General features: G+C 34.3%; 1 protein-coding gene across 1 annotated transcript; it reads right to left on the bottom strand.

Annotated features, from left to right (window-relative positions):
- Positions 1-858: 858 nt before the first annotated feature.
- LOC147077387 (uncharacterized) lies at positions 859-16,068 on the bottom strand. The gene is made up of 6 exons (XM_085941676.1): positions 15,854-16,068; positions 12,919-13,035; positions 10,480-10,632; positions 8,411-9,491; positions 3,353-3,405; positions 859-1,059 (listed from the first exon to the last, which is right to left on the bottom strand). Exons 1-6 carry the CDS (start codon positions 16,058-16,060, stop codon positions 859-861), a joined length of 1,812 nt encoding a protein of 603 aa, XP_085797802.1. The 5' UTR covers positions 16,061-16,068.
- Between the last annotated feature and the right edge of the window lie 4,399 nt (positions 16,069-20,467).

Here is a 20,467-nt window from a genome sequence, read left to right as displayed (position 1 = left end):
CCTTCGGCGGGCAAAACGTAGCGCGAATATCACGTATCTGTCGGTAGTGACGTATGCCGCTAAAACGTAGCGCGAATAACACGTATCTGCCGCTAGTGACGCACGACGCGGAGTAATTTTATTTTTCATTACTCATCATACGAGGTAACGTAATCGGGATAAATTACGCGATCGGATTTGTTTTATAAAAACAAATTAATAAACTCAGTTCGTAATAATAAATTTTACAAATCTTTTCGGAATTATAAAATAAATTTTTGAAACTTTATTAAGTAAACATAATTATAAGAAACAAATTTTAGTAAATAAATTTGTAAACATAAAAACAAATTTTAGTAAATAAATTTGTAAACATTAAGCAAACCTTTTGTAAACAAGTTTGTAAACACAAATAAATATTTGTAAACATACTGTGAACATAAATAAACTTTATAAACAACAATAAAATAAATTCTATTCTTTTAATAAACCCAATACTATGTGACTAAAGAATAATTTATATTTTCTTACGGGAAAATATTTCATGAAAAAAAATATTCAAAGAATATTTGCGTATACATTCTCCGAGTTAGGTGTGACTTTTTGGAAACCTGTGAAAGATTTCACAGAGATCCTATAGTGAACAAATAAATAGTTTACTGATACTTTAATGAGATTTAATTACGGGAACAATGACAGTTAACTTTATTGTGAAACCGTGAACTCTAGAACCCGAATAAATTCGGCACCACACCAGCTGAGAGTTTTATTTGGGAATTCAAAAGTTGTGACACTACAAAGGAGATCCACCTCTCCTAGTTCATCACTAGTCTCCTCAGTGACGGCCCGGTAGCATTATTGAGCTAGCCGTGAGCCGGGTCATGTCAGTAGCCAACATTTTAAGACCGCCAGCACGAGGTCGGCCAAGAAACATGTTAACCTCGACATCCCAGGTAGACACAGAGCCAGCTGCTCGCAGGAGAAATGTTGTCCCTCAACCGATCGCTGAGGTGCGGTTGGAACACGTTGGCCATCTTCCTTGCTTTCAGGATGACCATTCAACATCCGTGTGCAGATATCCTGGATGCAAGTCCCGCACCAGGTATATTTGCAAATATTAAAATGCAATATATACCTGTGTACAAAATTTTTCTTTGAGCTGTATGATGCAGCTCAAAGCAATTTTAAAGTATATATTTTAAGTGTAAATATATTTAATTATCCTATTTATAATGTTTTTTTATTGTTTTTATTGATAATGTTCTAATAAAATTATCCATTCCTTTGAAAAAGTTGTTCTTTTTACCTTCCCTAGGTTTATAGAGAAAGTAATATTCATCTCCAGTGTGACTTCGGGGATCTAGGATCATAAGGGCGAAACTACAAAAACACTGTACTGAGATAAATGGGAAAATAGGGTAAAATAGTTTTTATTGTTAAAAAAAACAATTTCACACTGTAAAAATACAAAAAAAAAACTAAAGCCGTTGTAACATATTAATAAGAGTAATGTAGAGCATCAATATCGTCATTTTTGTCATTAGTTAGATTGGAAAAAATAAAATATAATTAACGGGAAACATTCGCCCTTTTGTCTCTCAAAATATTTTCAAATAAGGTTACTGGTAAATATTTGTTCTTAATACAATATAGATAATACAAAATATAGGCGAAATATCTTTCATCAAATTCTATTCCTAAATCTAACTATATACATAATTTTGTTATGCATCTTTTTCATCCATGTTTTCCTAATTATTGTAAACATTTGACAACTTTAAAGAATTGTAAAAATAATGATATTGTTCCTGAATAATGCCCATTGATATCTTTTTCGCAGTGAGGGAAAGTGCTGCGTTATATTTAGGCTGGAGTCGAAAAGATGAATGGTTAATTATTCTGGTTTCTCTTCGTATGACTTGGAGCATTTTGAATGGCTCGTCACAATCATATTTTCTCAATCCGTATGAATCGTATAACACTTTCTCCATCCGCATCAATCTTCTTATTTTTATTTTTATTCTTTTTTATTTTTATTTTATTCTATATTTCTTATATGCATTTTTGTCATTTTGTAATTCAGAAAAATCAAGAAAATCTTGTTGATCCATCTCAGTTACATTGTATTTTTTTGTGTGCCATCTGAACAGCAGAGTACCATGCGGATGGATGGTATTTATATCCAAATGCTTTAGTTTTCGATTCTCGCATGAACGGAATCTCATTTCATTTGCGAGTGCCTGGATTCAAAGAACATTTGATTAACTATCGGAATTTTTGGGAACGACTATGTTTTATAATGAACATCTTGTGGCACCATCCAGTCTTTGTTTTTCAATATCGCCTAAAGACCAATATGAATTCAACATTGTCTGCCGTACTGTTTCGGTAAAATTCTCATTGCACTTTCTGGGACATTTAGAACAGTCTTTGGGCTTTAAATAACTTCCTTCAATTTGCTTACCTGTAACTGAAATATATAACGTTCCGTTTTGTCTATTAGTTATATGCTTATTTTTCCATTCGTAGGGCTTAGCAATACAATATGTTCGTTTATTATTTAACTCATCAAAAACACAATCTTATTTCTGAATTGAACATTATCGGACATCATCGAAATTATTTCTTATTGTAATTTCTTCTGGGCATCCATTAAATTTTTCAAAAAACTGGTTGAGCTATTCAAAGACGTAGTAATTCCTGAGATGCTGTAAATGAGTTTGTTCTACAGGAAATCGATGAATTAACTCACTTTTATCTGTTTTCATAATATAATATTATGAAGTATATACCATGGTTAAATTCAGCATATAATGGTGGTTCATGCGTAGGTTCTAATATATTTTCTACTGACAATAATAATTGTTCCGAATGTCCTGGTAATGGCTCAAATACAATCTCTTCAAAAAATCCTGTTTCACTATTCAACCACGAAGTAAATTCTGGGATGATGTGCATGTCTAAGAAAAGAAATAGTATTTTTAATACAAAAGACAGATATTTTGAATCCGGTTTTCTAAAAAAAATATAAAATATTAATTACATAATACATAATAGAGCTCAATTCTGTCTTTTATGATGAGTGAATATTCTGCATTATTTTCCATTAGTAATTTTGCTGGCCATCCTGGTAACGACGTATCAGGGAGAAACTCTCGAAAATATTATCTTGAGCTCTGCAACCATGAAGTAACTCCTAAGATGATAATATGCATGTCTGAGAAAAAAAAAGGTATTTTTAATACACTCAGCTAGTGGATAAAGCCATATTTGAACAAATGAACAATTCATTATAATATTTCATCAAGGTTAACTGTTTATCAGAGTTATTCTCCTTGAAATTATAATCATTAGTCGGTGTATTATCTGGTACATGATTTGAGTTCAAAACATTCAGTTCTTCGTCTTCCAATTCTGTATTTCGATCTGCAAAAACATGATTTATAATGATGCTGTGTGTATATAAATATTTAATCAGATTACATTTAAAAACAATTTGACCGGTTAGGAGTCGAAATAACATAACTTAAATATATATTACTCTTCGCATGCTTGTACGTTGGTTCTGTTTAAAGATATCCACAATCATTACTTCTTCAAAACATTGTTGATATGCAAGTATGAACCGATAACAAGTGTTTACTTAAGTCAAATTGACAACTTACGCCAAACTAAAAATTACGAAACTTCCATAAACTAAACTTTATGTCAGTGACATAAAGGCGAAACGCCACTTACGTCGAAGTGTCCTTGATTAATCGGCATTAATGTCAGAGTCACACAGGTGTAAGAGGACATTCACCCATATGACATTAAAATTCCACGTGGATTTGTACATACGCCAAGTAATATCTGGCAAACCGCTACACGTACGAGTTTCATCTTTGTACATATGATAGAACTGCGTTCTAGCAAGACAATGCAATATTTAACTCAAAACAGCCATTTTTGTAGTTTCGCCCTTATGATCCTAGAACTCAGACTTGATATCCACATAATGTGCATATAGAATACCTATTTGAGGCGCCGAGCGCCAAAGGAGCTCAAGCACCATTTAACAAAAGTGCTACAAAATGGCCGTCAAGTTTTCAGTGAATTTATTTTTTTAATTTTAAACTTGAATGTTGAAATGGACAATTATTTTCTAAGCAAAGCAAATTTAAAAAAATCAAAGTATTATTTGCAATAATATTTAATGAAAAATATCTATTGGATTCCAAAAAAAAATGGTGTTTGAGCCTCTTTGGCATATAGAAAAATGAAAAAAGGTGGCACTTGATACTTTTATTTGTTGCATAAGCTTCTGTGGCATTAACATTTTCAAACTCAAGTAATGGCATTAATTTAAAAAAAATGTTGTAAAGTAAGGGTTTGGTAAGCAATAAAAAAACATTTTGATATAAACAAATTTTATTATGCCAAATAAACACTGAAAAAATGGTCAAATTTGTTATGATTGTTACATGAGTTTGTTTGGCACAAAATTTGCCATATAATATTAAATACGTTTTTGCCATTACAGCAATGATTTCAAAGCCTTTGGATTGTTTTTTTTTTGTAATAACTATCTATATACCCAATATTATTAATAATACTAAATAAAATCGTTACTCCAAACTGGCCAAAATAACAAAATCATTATTCAAATTTAACACCATCATTTTTTCTCAAGGATTCAGGTGATTTTTTAAATACTTTTTTTAGTGTATATCAATCGTAATTGGATATAAAACAAGATGAAATTAGAAATAAGAATTATTTTCCTTTCCACACTTCATGTGTTAGTGGACATAATTACTAAAATGATGTTAATAACCATATTTCAAAAGTAATCTAAAATATTTTAAACAGCTGCGTACCTATGTGAGAGAAAAACGGATAGAACATGTTAAACTTACCGCGATTTTCCTCGTTTACAGGTTTAACACACATCGAAACTATTTTTCTAATCCTTCTTGAGCTCATTTTTAGTTTTTTTCACTGTTGATAACGTATATTCAATACGACAAATCTGACAGCTGTTTTGGTCTCGCGCTCTCCATAGTATAATGGCGGATAAGCTTCTGTGGCGTGCCGACATAACTACCAAAACAATTATGCCACAGAAAATAAATGTCTATTGTAAAATATCTATAATTATTTGAGCGATAAGACTTTGTGGCATGAGACATATCGATTTATAGAAATATCCTACATTCAAATGTCAAAAATCGTAAAGTTGGCGCTTGAGCTCCTTTGGCACTCGGCGCCTCATTTTACTTGTTATAAAATAAAAAAAAAAATTTTTTTTTTTGTCATAGACTCTCTTCTTCCTTCTTCTGAATTAATTCAATAAAATCAAAGAAATATTTTTTTCAATGGCTGGTTCTCCCTCGGGTCTCAAGAGGTATGTTACGACGGTATTATTTGCGACCCGGGTTTCGCCTTTCGGCATCTTCAAGGTACTGTGTTCACTCACCAAAAGGCAAATAAACACTTACAATGAGTACGTCTTTTAACTCTTACTTATATAAAAAATCAATACAATAAAGTAGGTAACATTTCCATTACCTACCTATCAAGTCATGGGTCACAATAAAAAAATATTACAAAAAAATTATGAATAGTTGGTGTTTGTAAAAAACCCCCTCTATTATCATCAATAATAAATCGTCAAAACTTAATAGGTCATTAGTAATTATAAACAATAAAAATACTTCACTCAAGACGTGTAAAACATCTGTTTTGACTCATTGCCGGATACCGAGTAGACGGCGCTGATTCGGCTTCATCAGCTTAGGATCGCTCTTCACAGGAAGCACGATCCAAATTTGACCGACATGTCTACCAACCTAAATTTTCGCTGTATTACGAATTGGAGAAAGCCGCCGATAACTGTTTAATGTATGGAATGCCTTTCGTATTAATTTGGACAATGGAAATAATGGAAACGTACTAAAGTGATGACCGTTAAGAATAGACCTGTTGGAAAGGTCTATTCTTTACGTCGATACTTTATTAAAAAGGAGCGTTTCCGATTTTTCTTATTTGAAAGATGACGTCATAATGTCACACCTGTCACACCGCGTCTCGCTGATAGCGATATCAAAAAGCGCTTCTCGCTGATGGCAAGATCGTAAGCGAAAAATATCTAATAGGCTTCCACCAGAGATTGCTATTGTAAACATATGCATTTCGCATTCCGAAAAATTTATGAAAATGTAATAAATAGTAAACTAGGTATATGTCAAATAAAAATCTCCGTTGTGTTTATTTGATCTCTCCCAAGTCCCAAATAACAGAAGATGACCAGCAACAAGCATACCGAGCGAAGAAAGAGAATGCATATTCTTCGCACTGACGGGAGATGGCAATAACTATAATATTATGGGTTACAATAATAAATTGTTTCCTTGTGCGAACAGGTGCTACTTATTATGAATGGAAAAGTGTGAATAAAAACGATTAAAACCAAATATGTTTCCGATTTACTTTATTTATAAACAAAATATAATACATATTGTCACAAAATTCAGTTTTTAACCAAGCTATCGTCATACACAGCAGGTTGGTATCTTCCACTTTGCAAACGGCTAAAAATGTTGGGTTCATTCATTCAAAACAAAAACTTCCGTCGGCTGACATTTTATTTAGACATAGGTACCTAACCAATTCCAATCTCTTCGGACATAACTATTATTACCATAACAAACCAAACTCTTAATAATTAAGAGGAGCTTGCATAGAACATTTAAGAACACCTATAATTATTTACAGGCATAAACGAAAATACGATGACAGTTGAACATTTTTTTTTGTATTTAGTGACGTCACACGTATTTCGATTCAATGAAGTAGATGTGTTTATCTACCAGAGCATCTATTCTATACACAAGACTATTACTGGCCGCTATCGGCAACTATCGAGGGGCGTTTTCATTTTTTTGTGTCGAAATATTAGCAGTTCTTGTAACAATAACAAGAAGTTGGTTGTAATTGTTACAATACGTGCTAATACTTCGATATAAAAAGGAAAAACTACCCTCGATAGCAATATTGTGACAAGAATAGATGTGCAGAGGCACCAAGCGCAAAAGTACGAAGCTTGCACACATTTATATTTTTATAAAAATCTATGTTTTTTAAAATGATTATAAAAAATATTAAAACAAAGAATAAGTAAAAATCTCTTAAGCACATCATAGAAAACTTAATAAACTAATACCTTAATAATATGACATTAAACTATATGTCCCTAAGTAATAATAAGATGGGGTCCTTTGACAATTTCACATGTTATAACATTTTTTTTTAATTGAAAGTTTATCTTTGACTTTAATGTTTTCAGATAGGTAGGTACTAACATATTTATTAATTTAGTTAAAATTGTGAATTATCAAAAATATGTAAATCGCCTTAAACCCTGCGAAACCAAACCATAACAGAATATACTTTGTCAAAAAATACTCATCTATCTATAAAATATATGCATGAGAAATTGCAATTATCATATGTAAATGGCTTTAAACTAGAATGAGTCATTTTGTGCAATTTTATGCTACCAGATTTTATGCACGAGTAATTATTACATAAATCACGTTTAAAAAGCTTTTCACCAGACTGCGTGTTTTTGTGTTTTTTCATGGTACCTGAATGTATGTATAAGTAATTTTTCTTAATCACATTTCATTGTTGTTTAATTTATTAAAACGCATCCCTCTGAGTCAGACGAAACCGGACCTAATTTATTGCTTAAATGTGGAATAAGTACAACAAAAAAAATGCGTTTTATTAAATTAAACAATACAATGCAGTTCAAAAGTTTTTCACCAGAATGAGTCTTTTTATGCAATTTCATGGTACTAGATTTTATGCAAGAGTAATTATAATATAATAATAATAAATATAATATAATAATATTAAAAATAAAGTAACATTTAACACATAATAACTTCCCAACAGGATGAGTAATTTTTTGTCTTGTCATGTGACTAGACGTCGTGCATCAGTAAATTCATGTGTCACATTTACATGTTTTTTCACCAGAATGACTCATTTTGTGTCTTTTTATGTCACTTGATTGGCTGCATGAGTATTCGCACTTATCACATTTAAATGATTTTCACCAGAATGAGTCATTTTGTGTCTTTTCATGTTATCAGACGTCGTGAATGAGTCATTTTGTGTCTTTTCATGGTAAACGACTGTCTGCATGAGTAATTGCATTTATCACAGTTAAATGGTTTTTCGCCAGAATGAGTCATTTTGTGTATTGTCAAGCTACCAGACGTCGTGCATGAATATTTGCATTTATCACATTTAAATGGCTTTTCACCAGAATGAGTCATTTTGTGTCTTTTCATGACATCTGATCGTGTGAATGAATAATTGCATGTGTCACATATAAAAGGCTTTTCACCAGAATGAGTCATTTTGTGTGTTTTCATGTTACCTGAATGTGTGCATAAGTAATTGCATTTATCACATTTAAATGGCTTTTCACCAGAATGAGTTATTTTGTGTGTTTTCATGTTACCTGAATATCTGCATGAGTAATTGCATATGTCACATTTAAATGGCTTTTCACAGGAATGAGACATTTTGTGTCTATTCATGTTACCTAAATATCTGCATGAGTAATTGCATATATCACATTTAAATGGTTTTTCACCACAATTAGTCATTTTGTGTGTTAACATGTGATTTGATTGTCTGCATGAGTATTTGCACTTATCACATTTAAATGGTTTTTCACCACAATTAGTCATTTTGTGTGTTAACATGACATCTGATCGTTTGCATGAATATTTGCACTTATCACATTTAAATGGCTTGTCAAAAGAATGAGTCATTTTATGAGTTTTCATTCCACCAGACGTTGTGCACGAGTGATTGCATTTATCACATTTAAATGGCTTTTCACCAGAATGAGTCATTTTATGTATTTTCATGCGACCAGACTGTATGCATGAGTAATTGCATTTATCACAGTTAAATGACTTTTCAACAGAATGAGTCATTTTGTGTGTTTTCATATGACCAGATTGTTTGCATGAGTATTTGCACTTATCACATTTAAATGGCTTATCATCAGAATAAGTCATTTTGAGTGATTTCACGTGACCAGAACGAAATCTTGAAAAATGACCATCGTCACATATAACCAGATTTGCAACGGAATCGGTCGTTTTTGCAATTGTGGTTTTATGTATCGCTTTGTGAAGCAACATTAGGTCGAACGATGAAAAAAAATCAAAACAGATACTGCACACAAAATTTTCTTTATGAAATGATTTTTTTTTCAGTTGTATAATAGCCACTAATAATTCTGTGGTTAACATATTCGATTGACAAATATCACGTTTAGTATTGCGACAGGCGACATCTTTGTACCTTTCAATATATTCCCCTAGTTCTTTCTTAATGTTTTGTTCCTCAATGTGTAGGTCTTCACTAGACGCTCGTTCTTCAGTCACGTCCCTGGACGATATGAAACTCGCAACATTGGCCGGTTCAGTGCTTCTAGCGATAATCTAAAAAAGACATTTAAAAGTATTAATAAATTTAAATTATAAGATTTTTAAATAACAGTTAATTATAAGTAAAAGATCTAGGTATAAATATTATACCTAGACACGGTGTTAGCAAACCTTTTTACAGTGGCACCCGTGCCAAAATTTTCTATATATAATCTTTCGACTGTCTGACGTGCCGAGCAGTTTTTTTATTGTGAATGAAAAAATGAAAAAGTAGTTTTTACGAATTTTAATAAAAACGATTTAATTTTTGCAATAATTCTTGAGATTCTATCTTTCATCGTGTTTCTAGACGGATGCATATATTTTATTCTTTGAATATATAATTTTTGCTTGTTTTAAATTTTTTCAAAAAGGTCGTAGGAGCAATTTAACCACGCTTGTTTTATATATTCCCCATAACTTAACGGTTTTTTATTTCCAGTGTCAGTCAGAATTACTACTACTAGCTCCACCAAGTTTTTGTTTTTTATTTCGTACACAGGCATTTTTGTTGGTGCCAATTAAATGGTTTGTTACTGTAGTACTCAGATGAGGCATTCTCTCGCTACAGTGGTCTCAAGCATTGTAAATCGATCAAAATCAGAAGTTCGCGCAGCGGCGTCCTCCGCCGCCTGATGAGGTGAGTACGACACGATTGTCACTTATTTTCTTTCGTGAACCGATTATAAACGATTGCTTTAGTTGATTTCAAAAAATGGACCTCCTCCAAGATCGTGCAATTTGATATATCTGGATTAATTCCTGTAATACTTCGTGGAGTAACTGGTTTATGCTGATAAACCCAATGGAAACCATTATTGTTCGCGATATACACCCAGCAGTTCTCGAATAAATGACATCCAAATTGGGTGACCAGAATTTTTTTCCTTGAGAATAATTCTGGTGACCATATTAATTTTAATGCCATGTAGATATCGATTATTCGAATATAAAAAAAAATGTTTAAAAGTTGTGTTATTAGTGAACCTGTAAATGAACGTACCTGGTCTACTGGGCTGTATTGTCGATCCAAGGAGCCGGGTTGAGGATTCTCATTATTGATTTGGCGAATTGTTTCGTCAACAAATTCTTGTTTGATGATGAACACCTCATTATCATTCTCCGACCTTATATTGATCAAGCTGTCTCCACACTCCTGAAAATAACAACATGATTAATATTATGTAACAGTATCGCCATTATGATCAGCCAGAGTCAATCCATTTCTGGATAAGACCTGCCACCAATGTACGACTGCATTTGGCAAGTGTGTGTATACTCACCGAAAGACATTCGTAAACTTCGTACTTTTTGTAAACATATAGCACATTGAGATCTATAGGGTCGTAACTGCAAATAACATGATCGTGAGTAATTTGAGTTTGAATGTTAAATAATTAACTACAATTTAATTAATTGCAGTAGACTGCAGAAAATTGTACCATGTTTGAATTCTTTTGTTACTTTACCCTGTAGTTCTTAAATATATTAATATATTTTAAAAATTATATTGTGGATTTTAGCAGTTGCGGCCATATAGTTTTAGAATTGACGAACATACTTGCAAATGCGGCTTCATAGTTTTAATATAAAAATTCTTTTATTGAAGAAATAAAAAAACTAATAAAAATAATATAGAACATATAGAAATAAAAGAGGACAATAAAAATAACTTTCATAATAACTCCGATTTGAAATATCATATATTTCAATGTCGGACTAATAAAAATAATCGGTGTGTGTACTTATGTATTCACGTTAGAAGTTATACTTCTTTTGCGTAACAAAACAAGAACAAAACTTGCGATAACCTAGATTCTTCGACTAGCTCTTAATCATCTTGTTAAATTACACACGTAAGAAATCGGGCCGCCTATTGAAGCGCCGTTGGTTTATTTCTATAAATTATATAATTATTTATCGTTTTTTTTTAATTTTTAAAGTACCAACTGTCACTCTGACGTTTAATTGTTTGTTTAGATAAGGAATTGCAAATTGCTGACAATAATAAATTCGCTGCCTAGGCAACGGAACAATTCTTACCTATAATATTATAGTGTATAATCGTCACGATTGCAGTATCATACTGTGGCGTAAAGGCAGCGCGTTCGGCTGATAACTGAACAATCGGTATTACGAATCTAATCGACTGCGTTTTTTTTCGTGTGAAAAAATAAATTATGTGTACATTTTTGGATAATTTTGCAGTTGCGACCCTATAGATCTCAGGGTGCGATAAGTATTTATCATACCATGTTAAACATACATAATTTATAAACACTCATGAGAAAATATTGCCAATAGAGAAATTATTTTTCGAAAAAAGTAAGAATCAAAACTGCGTATCTTGGGTATCGCGCACTGTGCATTACCACTATCCTACGACTGCCATGCTTAATTACGAGAAATTTTAACTATTGGTCTTTTAAATACCTGCTCATAAGCGCTTTCCAAAACTGAAAAAATCTATAAACACAAAAATGTCGATCCTCAGCCATGAGTGTACGACCAATAAGAAGTGCAAAGCATAGTGTTAGCCGCGTTAAGCAGGCTCTCACGTAAAAACCCGTCCATCTGCAACGTGTCGAATACGTCATCGTTATTCACAAAACACACGGTGCCAAATGGATCTGCGCAGATTGGCAAAAATAGTAAATTAAATTATTAGCAATTTCAAGTAAGTTACAACATCTTCAAGTGATCCGTGACGTCAGTTTGTAATTAATGTAATTAATACTTATTTTGATTTAAAATACAAAATCTAACTGCCGATAATAACTCAATTTAGAAAGCGCTTCAGAGAATATTGTAAAAATTGAGAGTTCAGAGTTCGTCGTCGCAATTAGATAAGATGCCTATACCACTGTGTTCAATGAGCGTCGGCGCAAATTCCAAGATGCAGGGTCGATGCTTAGTGGGTGTCAAAAAAGATTTTTTTCTATTGGTTATATATTTCCCAGAAGTGTTTTCAAATTATGTATGTTCAAACATTCATAAATCTTGTGAATTATTCGTTGGATCAAAAAAAAGCTGATACACAGTTACGTATATAATCACCTTTCCATAATTTATAGTGACTTGCCAGATATATTTTCAAACTATTTCTGTATATCTTCCACTTATAAGTATATTATGCGTCAATAATTCGCAACAATACGAGGCGGTGTACGCGTGTCTAGTAATCGAACAATTGTATCAAGATGGCCACGCGGCTTAAGCGTCGGCCTACACCGTCGTGGGTCCCAGGTTTGAGTCCTAGGTCTGGCAAGTATACATATTGTTTTTCAATTTGTGTATGAGAATATATTGACCTAACAGGTTGAACAAAGGGCTGACATCCATTTTTCGTAAAAACAAAAATATGTTAATACAAACCTCTACTCTGATGAGGCCCATATGAACTTATTAGGCACGAACCTAGATCTGAAAAAATAATACTCACCAAAGACGGATTTGGGCGTTCCCTAGATTCGACGAACGTATGGCTGCTTTCATTGTCAGTCTCTTTGAGAAGAGGATCAACTTCACATATTATTTCCACATCAGGTTTGATGTCAACCTATAAACAAAATAGTAAGTATGCACTGTCATTATTATATTTATAAAATAAATAATGTGTTTGACGAGATATCGTTGTATAACATTGAATCATTAAGCCTATTCCAGACCAATATAAATACAATGTCACCTAAAAGCAGACTTAGAATGCGGCGACTTTTAACTTTTAGTTTGAAATTGTCAATGGACAGATTTTGACCACAGGACATCCTTACAAAATGGGAAACGGAGTAAGTCGATTCTACTATCCCCACGTTTGTTGTCCTGGTTTGTAGAGTTTCCTTTGAAGAGAAATGAGTTTAAGCTGATACTGAGGCTAAGAACAGGACACATAAACGATTTGATTTCCTCATGGGAAGAAGAAATCCGCACCTCTGCAATGAATGTGATGTTTTGTACATTAGAAGTACAATGCTCAAAATATAAACAATACAGAGTACATTGCGGATATCTTTGAGAATGCAAGTGCCCTGGAAGTGAGTAGGACGAAAGAGATTGGCAGAATTATATAGTTCTTTAACAGAATAGGAGTGAGATGATGAGAAGAGGCGATATGACAAATGACACACTAATGAACCCACAAACCGTCCAAAATACCTAGTAATCACCTTAGACTGGACGCTGTCCTATAAGCAAATTGCATTAATACCAAAAAGTAGACAGAGGCAAGGAACATCCTGAGAAAACTAAGTGGCAATACGTGGAGAGCTCAACCACATACACTCAGGGTCACAGCCCTTGCACTATGCAACTCGGTGGCCGAGTACGCCTGTCCGGTATGGCACAAGTCTGCGCACAAGCCTCAAATACAGAAGAAACTTTATGGCAACAACCATACCTCTGACCGTCCCACCCGAATAAGATATACTATCCGCATGGGAGGCGAACCTGGCCTCTGAGAGTCTCGAAGATTGGGTAAAGCCAACAGAGCATCTCCCACCCGGAGCCAGTCTCGGGTATCGTACATGGAACGCCCTAAACAGACTGACAATCGTGGTATGGCGCACTCGAGACAACATGGTGAAGTGGGGGTTCCTAGCCTAACCTAACCTGTGAGTGCGGTGAAATACAAAGCATGGAGCACCTTTTTTCATGCAAGGTTTGCCCAAAAAGCTGCAATTTCGACGAAATTAATTCACATAGGTATAACATGTAAAACAAAGCTAAATCAATACAGACAAACTAAAATATGTGAAGAGAACTACACGTCCGCAATAAGACGTCACAATTTTTCTAAAGAAATATAAATACTTGGCCTTTGTGGCGACCAGCTCGGACGGCCCGATGGGATTTTTCAAAACTATTATAACTTCAAAATTTCTAATAAAGCGACAACAGCGTTTACTTTATGGATATATCTGATATTTTCATTGGATCCTTCATTCGCCGCCTTTTAAAATATGCCGCATCTATACAATGCGTATCCTTCCAAACCCCACGGGACGGCACCGTAAATATATTATATCTGCATACAAACAACTGACCTATACAATTACATATGAAGCTATACGTCACAGTGTATAGGTATAAGGATACTAATTGAATGTCCACACCTGCAAACGACGATACCACATAATACAAATTTGGCGTATGTTCTGAATTGAAACAATCCACACCTGTCGTACAAAAATTATTCTTCTCTACACATATTATAGACCCACGTGTAAACGTTGACGTCACCAAGGCCGTTGCATCGAATGTCTTCGAAAAAAGGTGCTGAGTAGGATATGTGGCCCTATACCAGAAGGAAACCGGGTGCCCTACACCAGGGAACACAGAATTAATGGGGACTGAAATACCAAACGGGTGTAGAGTAATAGACAACCGATCTAAGGTGTGGAAGACTATGGAATAAAATAAACACATGTCAAGAATACAGTTATATTTCGTTCTGACAACTGCTTTCGGCTTAGGCACTGGCGCTCATTCAATATTGGTGTATTGTAAGGTTGCAACACACACTATTGCACGTCTATAATGTTAGGCTCATTTTTGTAGGAGACTCTCGTGGTGCAGTGCGTAAGGCGCTCGCCTTCCATCCCGGAGCTCCAGATTCGATCCCAGTAAGGTTAAAAATATATTTACATAATCTAACAAGTAGGTAAATTCCTTAAACCGGAGTTAAGGAGTTTTGCTACGGTTATCGGGCGTTAGAGAAACAAAAAGAAAAAAATCCTGCATCAAAAGGTAGTGTATTGGGGTATTATACCATAACGGAAGTCTATATTTTATTACTCTGTTCTGTACTCAAAAGTATGGTAAAGTACTGGATACAAGTTGTTATGGGGAAGCCAGCGGCAAACACATTTTGAAAATAGCCGATATACTGGATTATTTGTTAGGTTGAGTTAGTTTAGGTCAGGTTAAATTAGGTAAGGTTATAATTCTTGAATTCAAAAATTAGGTATGCCGATATCGGCTATGACAATTAGCGCGGTTCCCGCCTGCCTTCCCCATAACCGTCTTGTACGGAAAATTGTAATTACCAAAACGCCAATCTTGGTAGATATATAAACATATAATGTATTTTACTGCGAACCGACAACATATTATTCAAATACACTGACAGACAAGCTGTGTACATGGTTAATGTTTTTTTTAAGAAGAAACAACGCGTGGCATGTGGTGTTAAAACAAGCAAATTACTACAGGATGGTTACTACTTGTCCACACTTCATTTAATATGATAATATGACCGAATGATTGTACGCGTTGTGTTTCAAACAAATGGTTCCGCGCCTTCATTGGTATGCGTCAAGCACTGTACAATAATTAGATAATAAAGGTACTTAATATTAAACATAAACATATTATATTACCTCCAAAATGGCGGCGTACGAATGCTCGATACGGAATTGTTGAATAAAATATGATTGCGACGTTTGTCCTTCCGGGCTGTGCGAGCGTTTTATCGGTATATAGATAGAACTGAACGACGTTCCGGGATCGGTGTCAAAGTCTTCTGGTTCACTTTTAATTTCCATGTTTAAAAATGTTACGTAAATTGAATGAACAATAATTGGCATCAGTGACAGCTGACAGCTCACGCAAACGTTACGAATAGTGTCAGTGTTGCCATAAGAGAGAAGGTTGTACTAAAAGGCGACGAAATAAAATTTAGTTATAATAATATGTGTGATAGATTAACATAACAACTCATTGAGAGCAATATAGGTATGTTGGTAAACAATCTATGTGCCTATTTAGGCGAAAGCTTCCATCCAATGAGTGGGGTTTCGGCAGCTAAACGATTCACTGAACAGCTGACTTCGGTTCAGAACTGGTCTGAAGTTTCATACCAAACCATTTCTGACGGTCAGAGAATGGTTTGATTTTCGCTGGAACAGTGAACCAAACGCAAATCTTAAACGGTTTCCGGTTTACCTACTTTCTACGCCTTCGATAATTATTTTACTTATAATGTCTATGGTCACGCGGATGAAAACATCACTGGATCCCCCCTTAGTCAATTGTCTATTGACACGTTTGTCATTCTTCTTCCCTACCTATAATTGTGATATTTTGCGTCAATTAAACTTCTTAAAATGGATGTAAAACGTGAACTAGATGGTTTTGAATCTGACACAGAAGTCCAGCAATGGTTTGATGTGCCAATAATCCATCCAAACAATCCGCTTATAAAGATTTGTGTAAAGCAAGAGAATGCTTATGATGCCAACAGCACTATTGAGGTTAGGTTTTCCAAACTTATTAATCATTGTAAGATTGTGTTTATTCTACGTTGAAGTGGTTTCTTACTGATGCAAATGAAACAAATGCGTGATACATTGGACTTTACTAACTGAAACATGACGTAATAAATTATACATCGTAATATTGACACTTCACAAGGATCATTTGACTAGATACCTACCTACCTATAGGTTCTGCGTCTCTGTGGCTGCTGGTTTACTACTTTCATTAATCTGAAGACAACTTTACTATAGAACGTTTATTAATATTAGAAGACAGTATCGAACCGTGATAATAGGTCACATACAGAAACGTTCGTGTGTTTGCGCACAACGCTTAATAATAATATATAGGTGTAAACACGTATTATAAAATATCTTCTGTCTTGTTTTTCAGAGCCCTGTAACCAGCTGTGCTGGTATTAAAACTGAGATTGATTCTCTCCAAATTGATTTCAAAGAAGAATTTACCGAAGACAGTGATCCGCAACCTAGTTGCTCATATTCAAAATGCGAGCCAATAAATCAGGTACCTACTTACCTATCTATACAATATTTCAATAATATTTTAAATATGTAAATATTGTGTAACTCACATCATGCTTGTATGCGATTAATGCGCTCATTTATATTAGTCTCCGTTATTATTATATCATTGTATACAAATTGTATTATGTAAGAATATGTTTTATATAAATTTAACGTAACGATCAATTGTTTGGTTTGTACACTCCATCGGAGCCTTGTTTTAGGATACTAGATTTGTGAAAAAGACTGCCTGTTATTTTTATTAGTATATTGGTATTTTATTATTGACATTCATTAATCTGTCTAATTAAGTGGGTCGAATACATTTGTTGCATAATAAATCCCGGTGCTGTGAGTATGTACAGCAGTGTTTGCCAAACGTTTTTACTCCACGGTATACTGGTGAATGGGATTTGTTCAGCGGCACACAAAATGCGTTAAAGAGGAAATGTTCCTTATTAATATAAATAAAGGAAATCATAGTGTGGGTAGATCCATTTTTTTTATTATTATTTTATGAACAAATATGTACACAGGTGGTATAATTTTATTAGTGAGAAGGATGCAATTGATTTTTAGAAAGAATTCTGTAAAATGCGGCTCTAAATTAGATAAACAAACACGTAGCTCCACATCTACCATTTGTAACTGCTCTCGTTTTACGATTTCATTTCCACGAGTGCTGGAAAACCAAATTCGTAAAGACACTACGATCCAAACGGCAATAGAGATTTAATTGCTGCTGTATCCAATTGAGGATATTGACGCCAAAACGATATCCAAAATGCTGACAACTCGAGCTTAGAAAATGAGGCTTTGTGCTTAGGATCGTTATTTAGATCCTTTCAAATGTCCTTATCTGTTAATGTCAGGTGTCCACCGTCGAATCTTGAGAATGGATTGATCACCCACTGATACATTTGATAATCATCATTATCCACTGCTGGATGAAACCCTCGCCATCCTTCCTCCAACTCTCTCGGTCCTGTGTCATTCGCTGCCACGTATTTTCGCCGAACTTTACCAGTTCGTCAATCCAGCGGCTTTAAGGGTGACCTGTGCCGTTTGGGTACCACTGGATGACAGCATTTGTCCAGCGGCCGTCCTTTCGGCGAGCAATATGCCCCGCCCATCTCCATTTCAGCTGTTTGCCAACTGTGTCAATTACTTAAGATCATGTGATTTGCAGTTACAACCCTATAGATCTCAATGTGCTATATGTTTACAAAAATGCAGTATAAAGTACGCAATGTGCTGCAGTTAGCTGGAATGTCTTTCGGTGAGTATACATACACTTACCAAATGCAGTCGTACATTGGTGGCCACTGAAAGCCGAGGATGCAGCTGTGGCAGGTCTTATCCTGGAATGGATTGACTCTGGCTGATCATAATGGTGATACTGTTACATAATATTATTAATCATGTTGTTATTTTCAGGAGTGTGAAGACAGCCTGATCAATATAAAGACGGAGAATGATAATGAGGGTGTCATCATCAAACAAGAATTTGTTGACGATGCAATTCGCCAAATCAATAATGAGAATTCTCAACCCGGCTCATCCGATCGACAATACAGCCCAATGGACCAGGTACGTTCATTTACAGATTCACTAATAACACAACTATTAAACATATTTTTATATTCGAAAGATCGATATCTACATGGCCTTAAAATTTATATGGTCACCGCAGTTTTTCTCAACGAAGATATTTCTGGTCACCCAATTTGGATGTCACTTATTCGAGTACTGGTGGTCGTATATCATCAACAATATTGGCTTCCATTAGGTTTATCAGTATAAACCAGTGACTCCACGAAGTTTTACAGGAAATAATTCAGATATAACAAATCGCACGACCTTGGAGATGGTCAATATTTGGCAGTTCCATTTTTCAAAATAAACTAAAGCAATCGAAGACCTTCGCCTAAAAACAGCAAATGTCACAAAACACTTTTTTTCAGAAAAGGGTAAAAACCTAATATCTTGGCTGATAAAAGTGTAGAACCACTCGACCTTTGCTGTTTTGTATTTATTTTTGAGAGCAGATTTAATGGACTGATAGGTTACTGAAAGAAAATAAAAGACAATCGTGTCGTACTAACCTCATCAGGCGGCGGAGGACGCCGCTTCGCGAACTTCTGATTTTGATCGATTTACAATTCTTGAGACCACTGTAGCGATAGAATGCCTCATCTGATCTAATCAAATTTGGTGTCATTTTGTGTGTAAAGAACCAAGCTAAATAATACAGTTACAAACAATTTAATTGGTACCATAAAAATTCCTGTACTAAATAAGAAACAAAAACTTGGTGGAGCTAGTAGTTGTAATTCTGACAGACAGTGAAAATGGAAAACCGTTCAGTTATGGGAAATCTATAAAAGAAGCGTGGTTAAAATGCTCCTACGACCTTTTTGAAAAACAAGGAAAAATAATATATTCAAAGAATAAAAGATATGCATTTTTCTAGAAACACGGTGAAAGATAGAATTTCTCATTGTAACATTTAAACTTTTTTTTATTAGAATTCTTAAAAACTACTTTTTAATTTATTCCGTATAAAAACTGCTCGGCACGTCAGACAGTCGAAATGATATATTTGGAAAATTATGGCACACGTGCCTACGTAAAAAGATTCGCTAACACTGTGTCTAGGTATAATATTTCTAACTGGATCTCTTACTTATAATGAACTGTTATTTAAAAATCTCATAATTTAATAATACTTTTAAATGTTTTTTTAGATTATCACTAGAAGCACTGTACCGGCCCATGTTGCGATTCTCATATCGTCCTGGGACGTGACTGAAGCACACGCGTCTAGCGAAGTCCTTCACATTGAGAAAGAAGATATGAAGAAAGAACTCGGCGAATATATTGAAAGGTACAAAGATGTCGCCTGTCGCAATAGTAAACGTGATATTTTTCAATCGAATATGGTAAACACACAATTATTAGTGGCTGTCATACAACTGGAAAACAAATCGTTTCATAAACAAAATTTTGTGTGCAGTATCTGTTTTGATTTTTTTTCATCGTTCGACCAAATGTTGCTTCACAAAGCGATACACGAAATTATAATCGCAAAGACGACCGATTCCGTTGGAAGGCTGGTTAAATGTGACGATGGTCATTTTTCAAAATTTCGTCCTGGTCACGTCGTGAAATCACTCAAAATGACTTATTCTGATGAAAAGCCATTTAAATGTG

The sequence above is a fragment of the Rhyacophila brunnea genome, unplaced genomic scaffold (genome assembly GCF_057557595.1).
Source record: "Rhyacophila brunnea isolate RB1 unplaced genomic scaffold, BYU_Rbru_1.0 scaffold_13, whole genome shotgun sequence".
NCBI classification, from domain to species: domain Eukaryota; kingdom Metazoa; phylum Arthropoda; class Insecta; order Trichoptera; family Rhyacophilidae; genus Rhyacophila; species Rhyacophila brunnea.
The sequence above is the reverse complement of the archived record's forward strand: the minus strand, read 5'-3'. Positions and strand labels throughout refer to the sequence as shown.

Excerpts from the sequence above, each read along its gene's own strand:
- LOC147077387 (XM_085941676.1), bottom strand. The coding sequence starts at position 16,060 with ATGCCAATTATTGTTCATTCAATTTACGTAACATTTTTAAACATGGAA. Across the intron at positions 3,406-8,410 it reads TTACTTATGCACACATTCAG|ATCGAAATACAGAATTGGAA; the intron begins GTAACATGAAAA and ends ATGTTTTTGCAG. Across the intron at positions 1,060-3,352 it reads ATGTTTTGAACTCAAATCAT|GATATCTGCACACGGATGTT; the intron begins GTACCAGATAAT and ends ACTTGCATCCAG.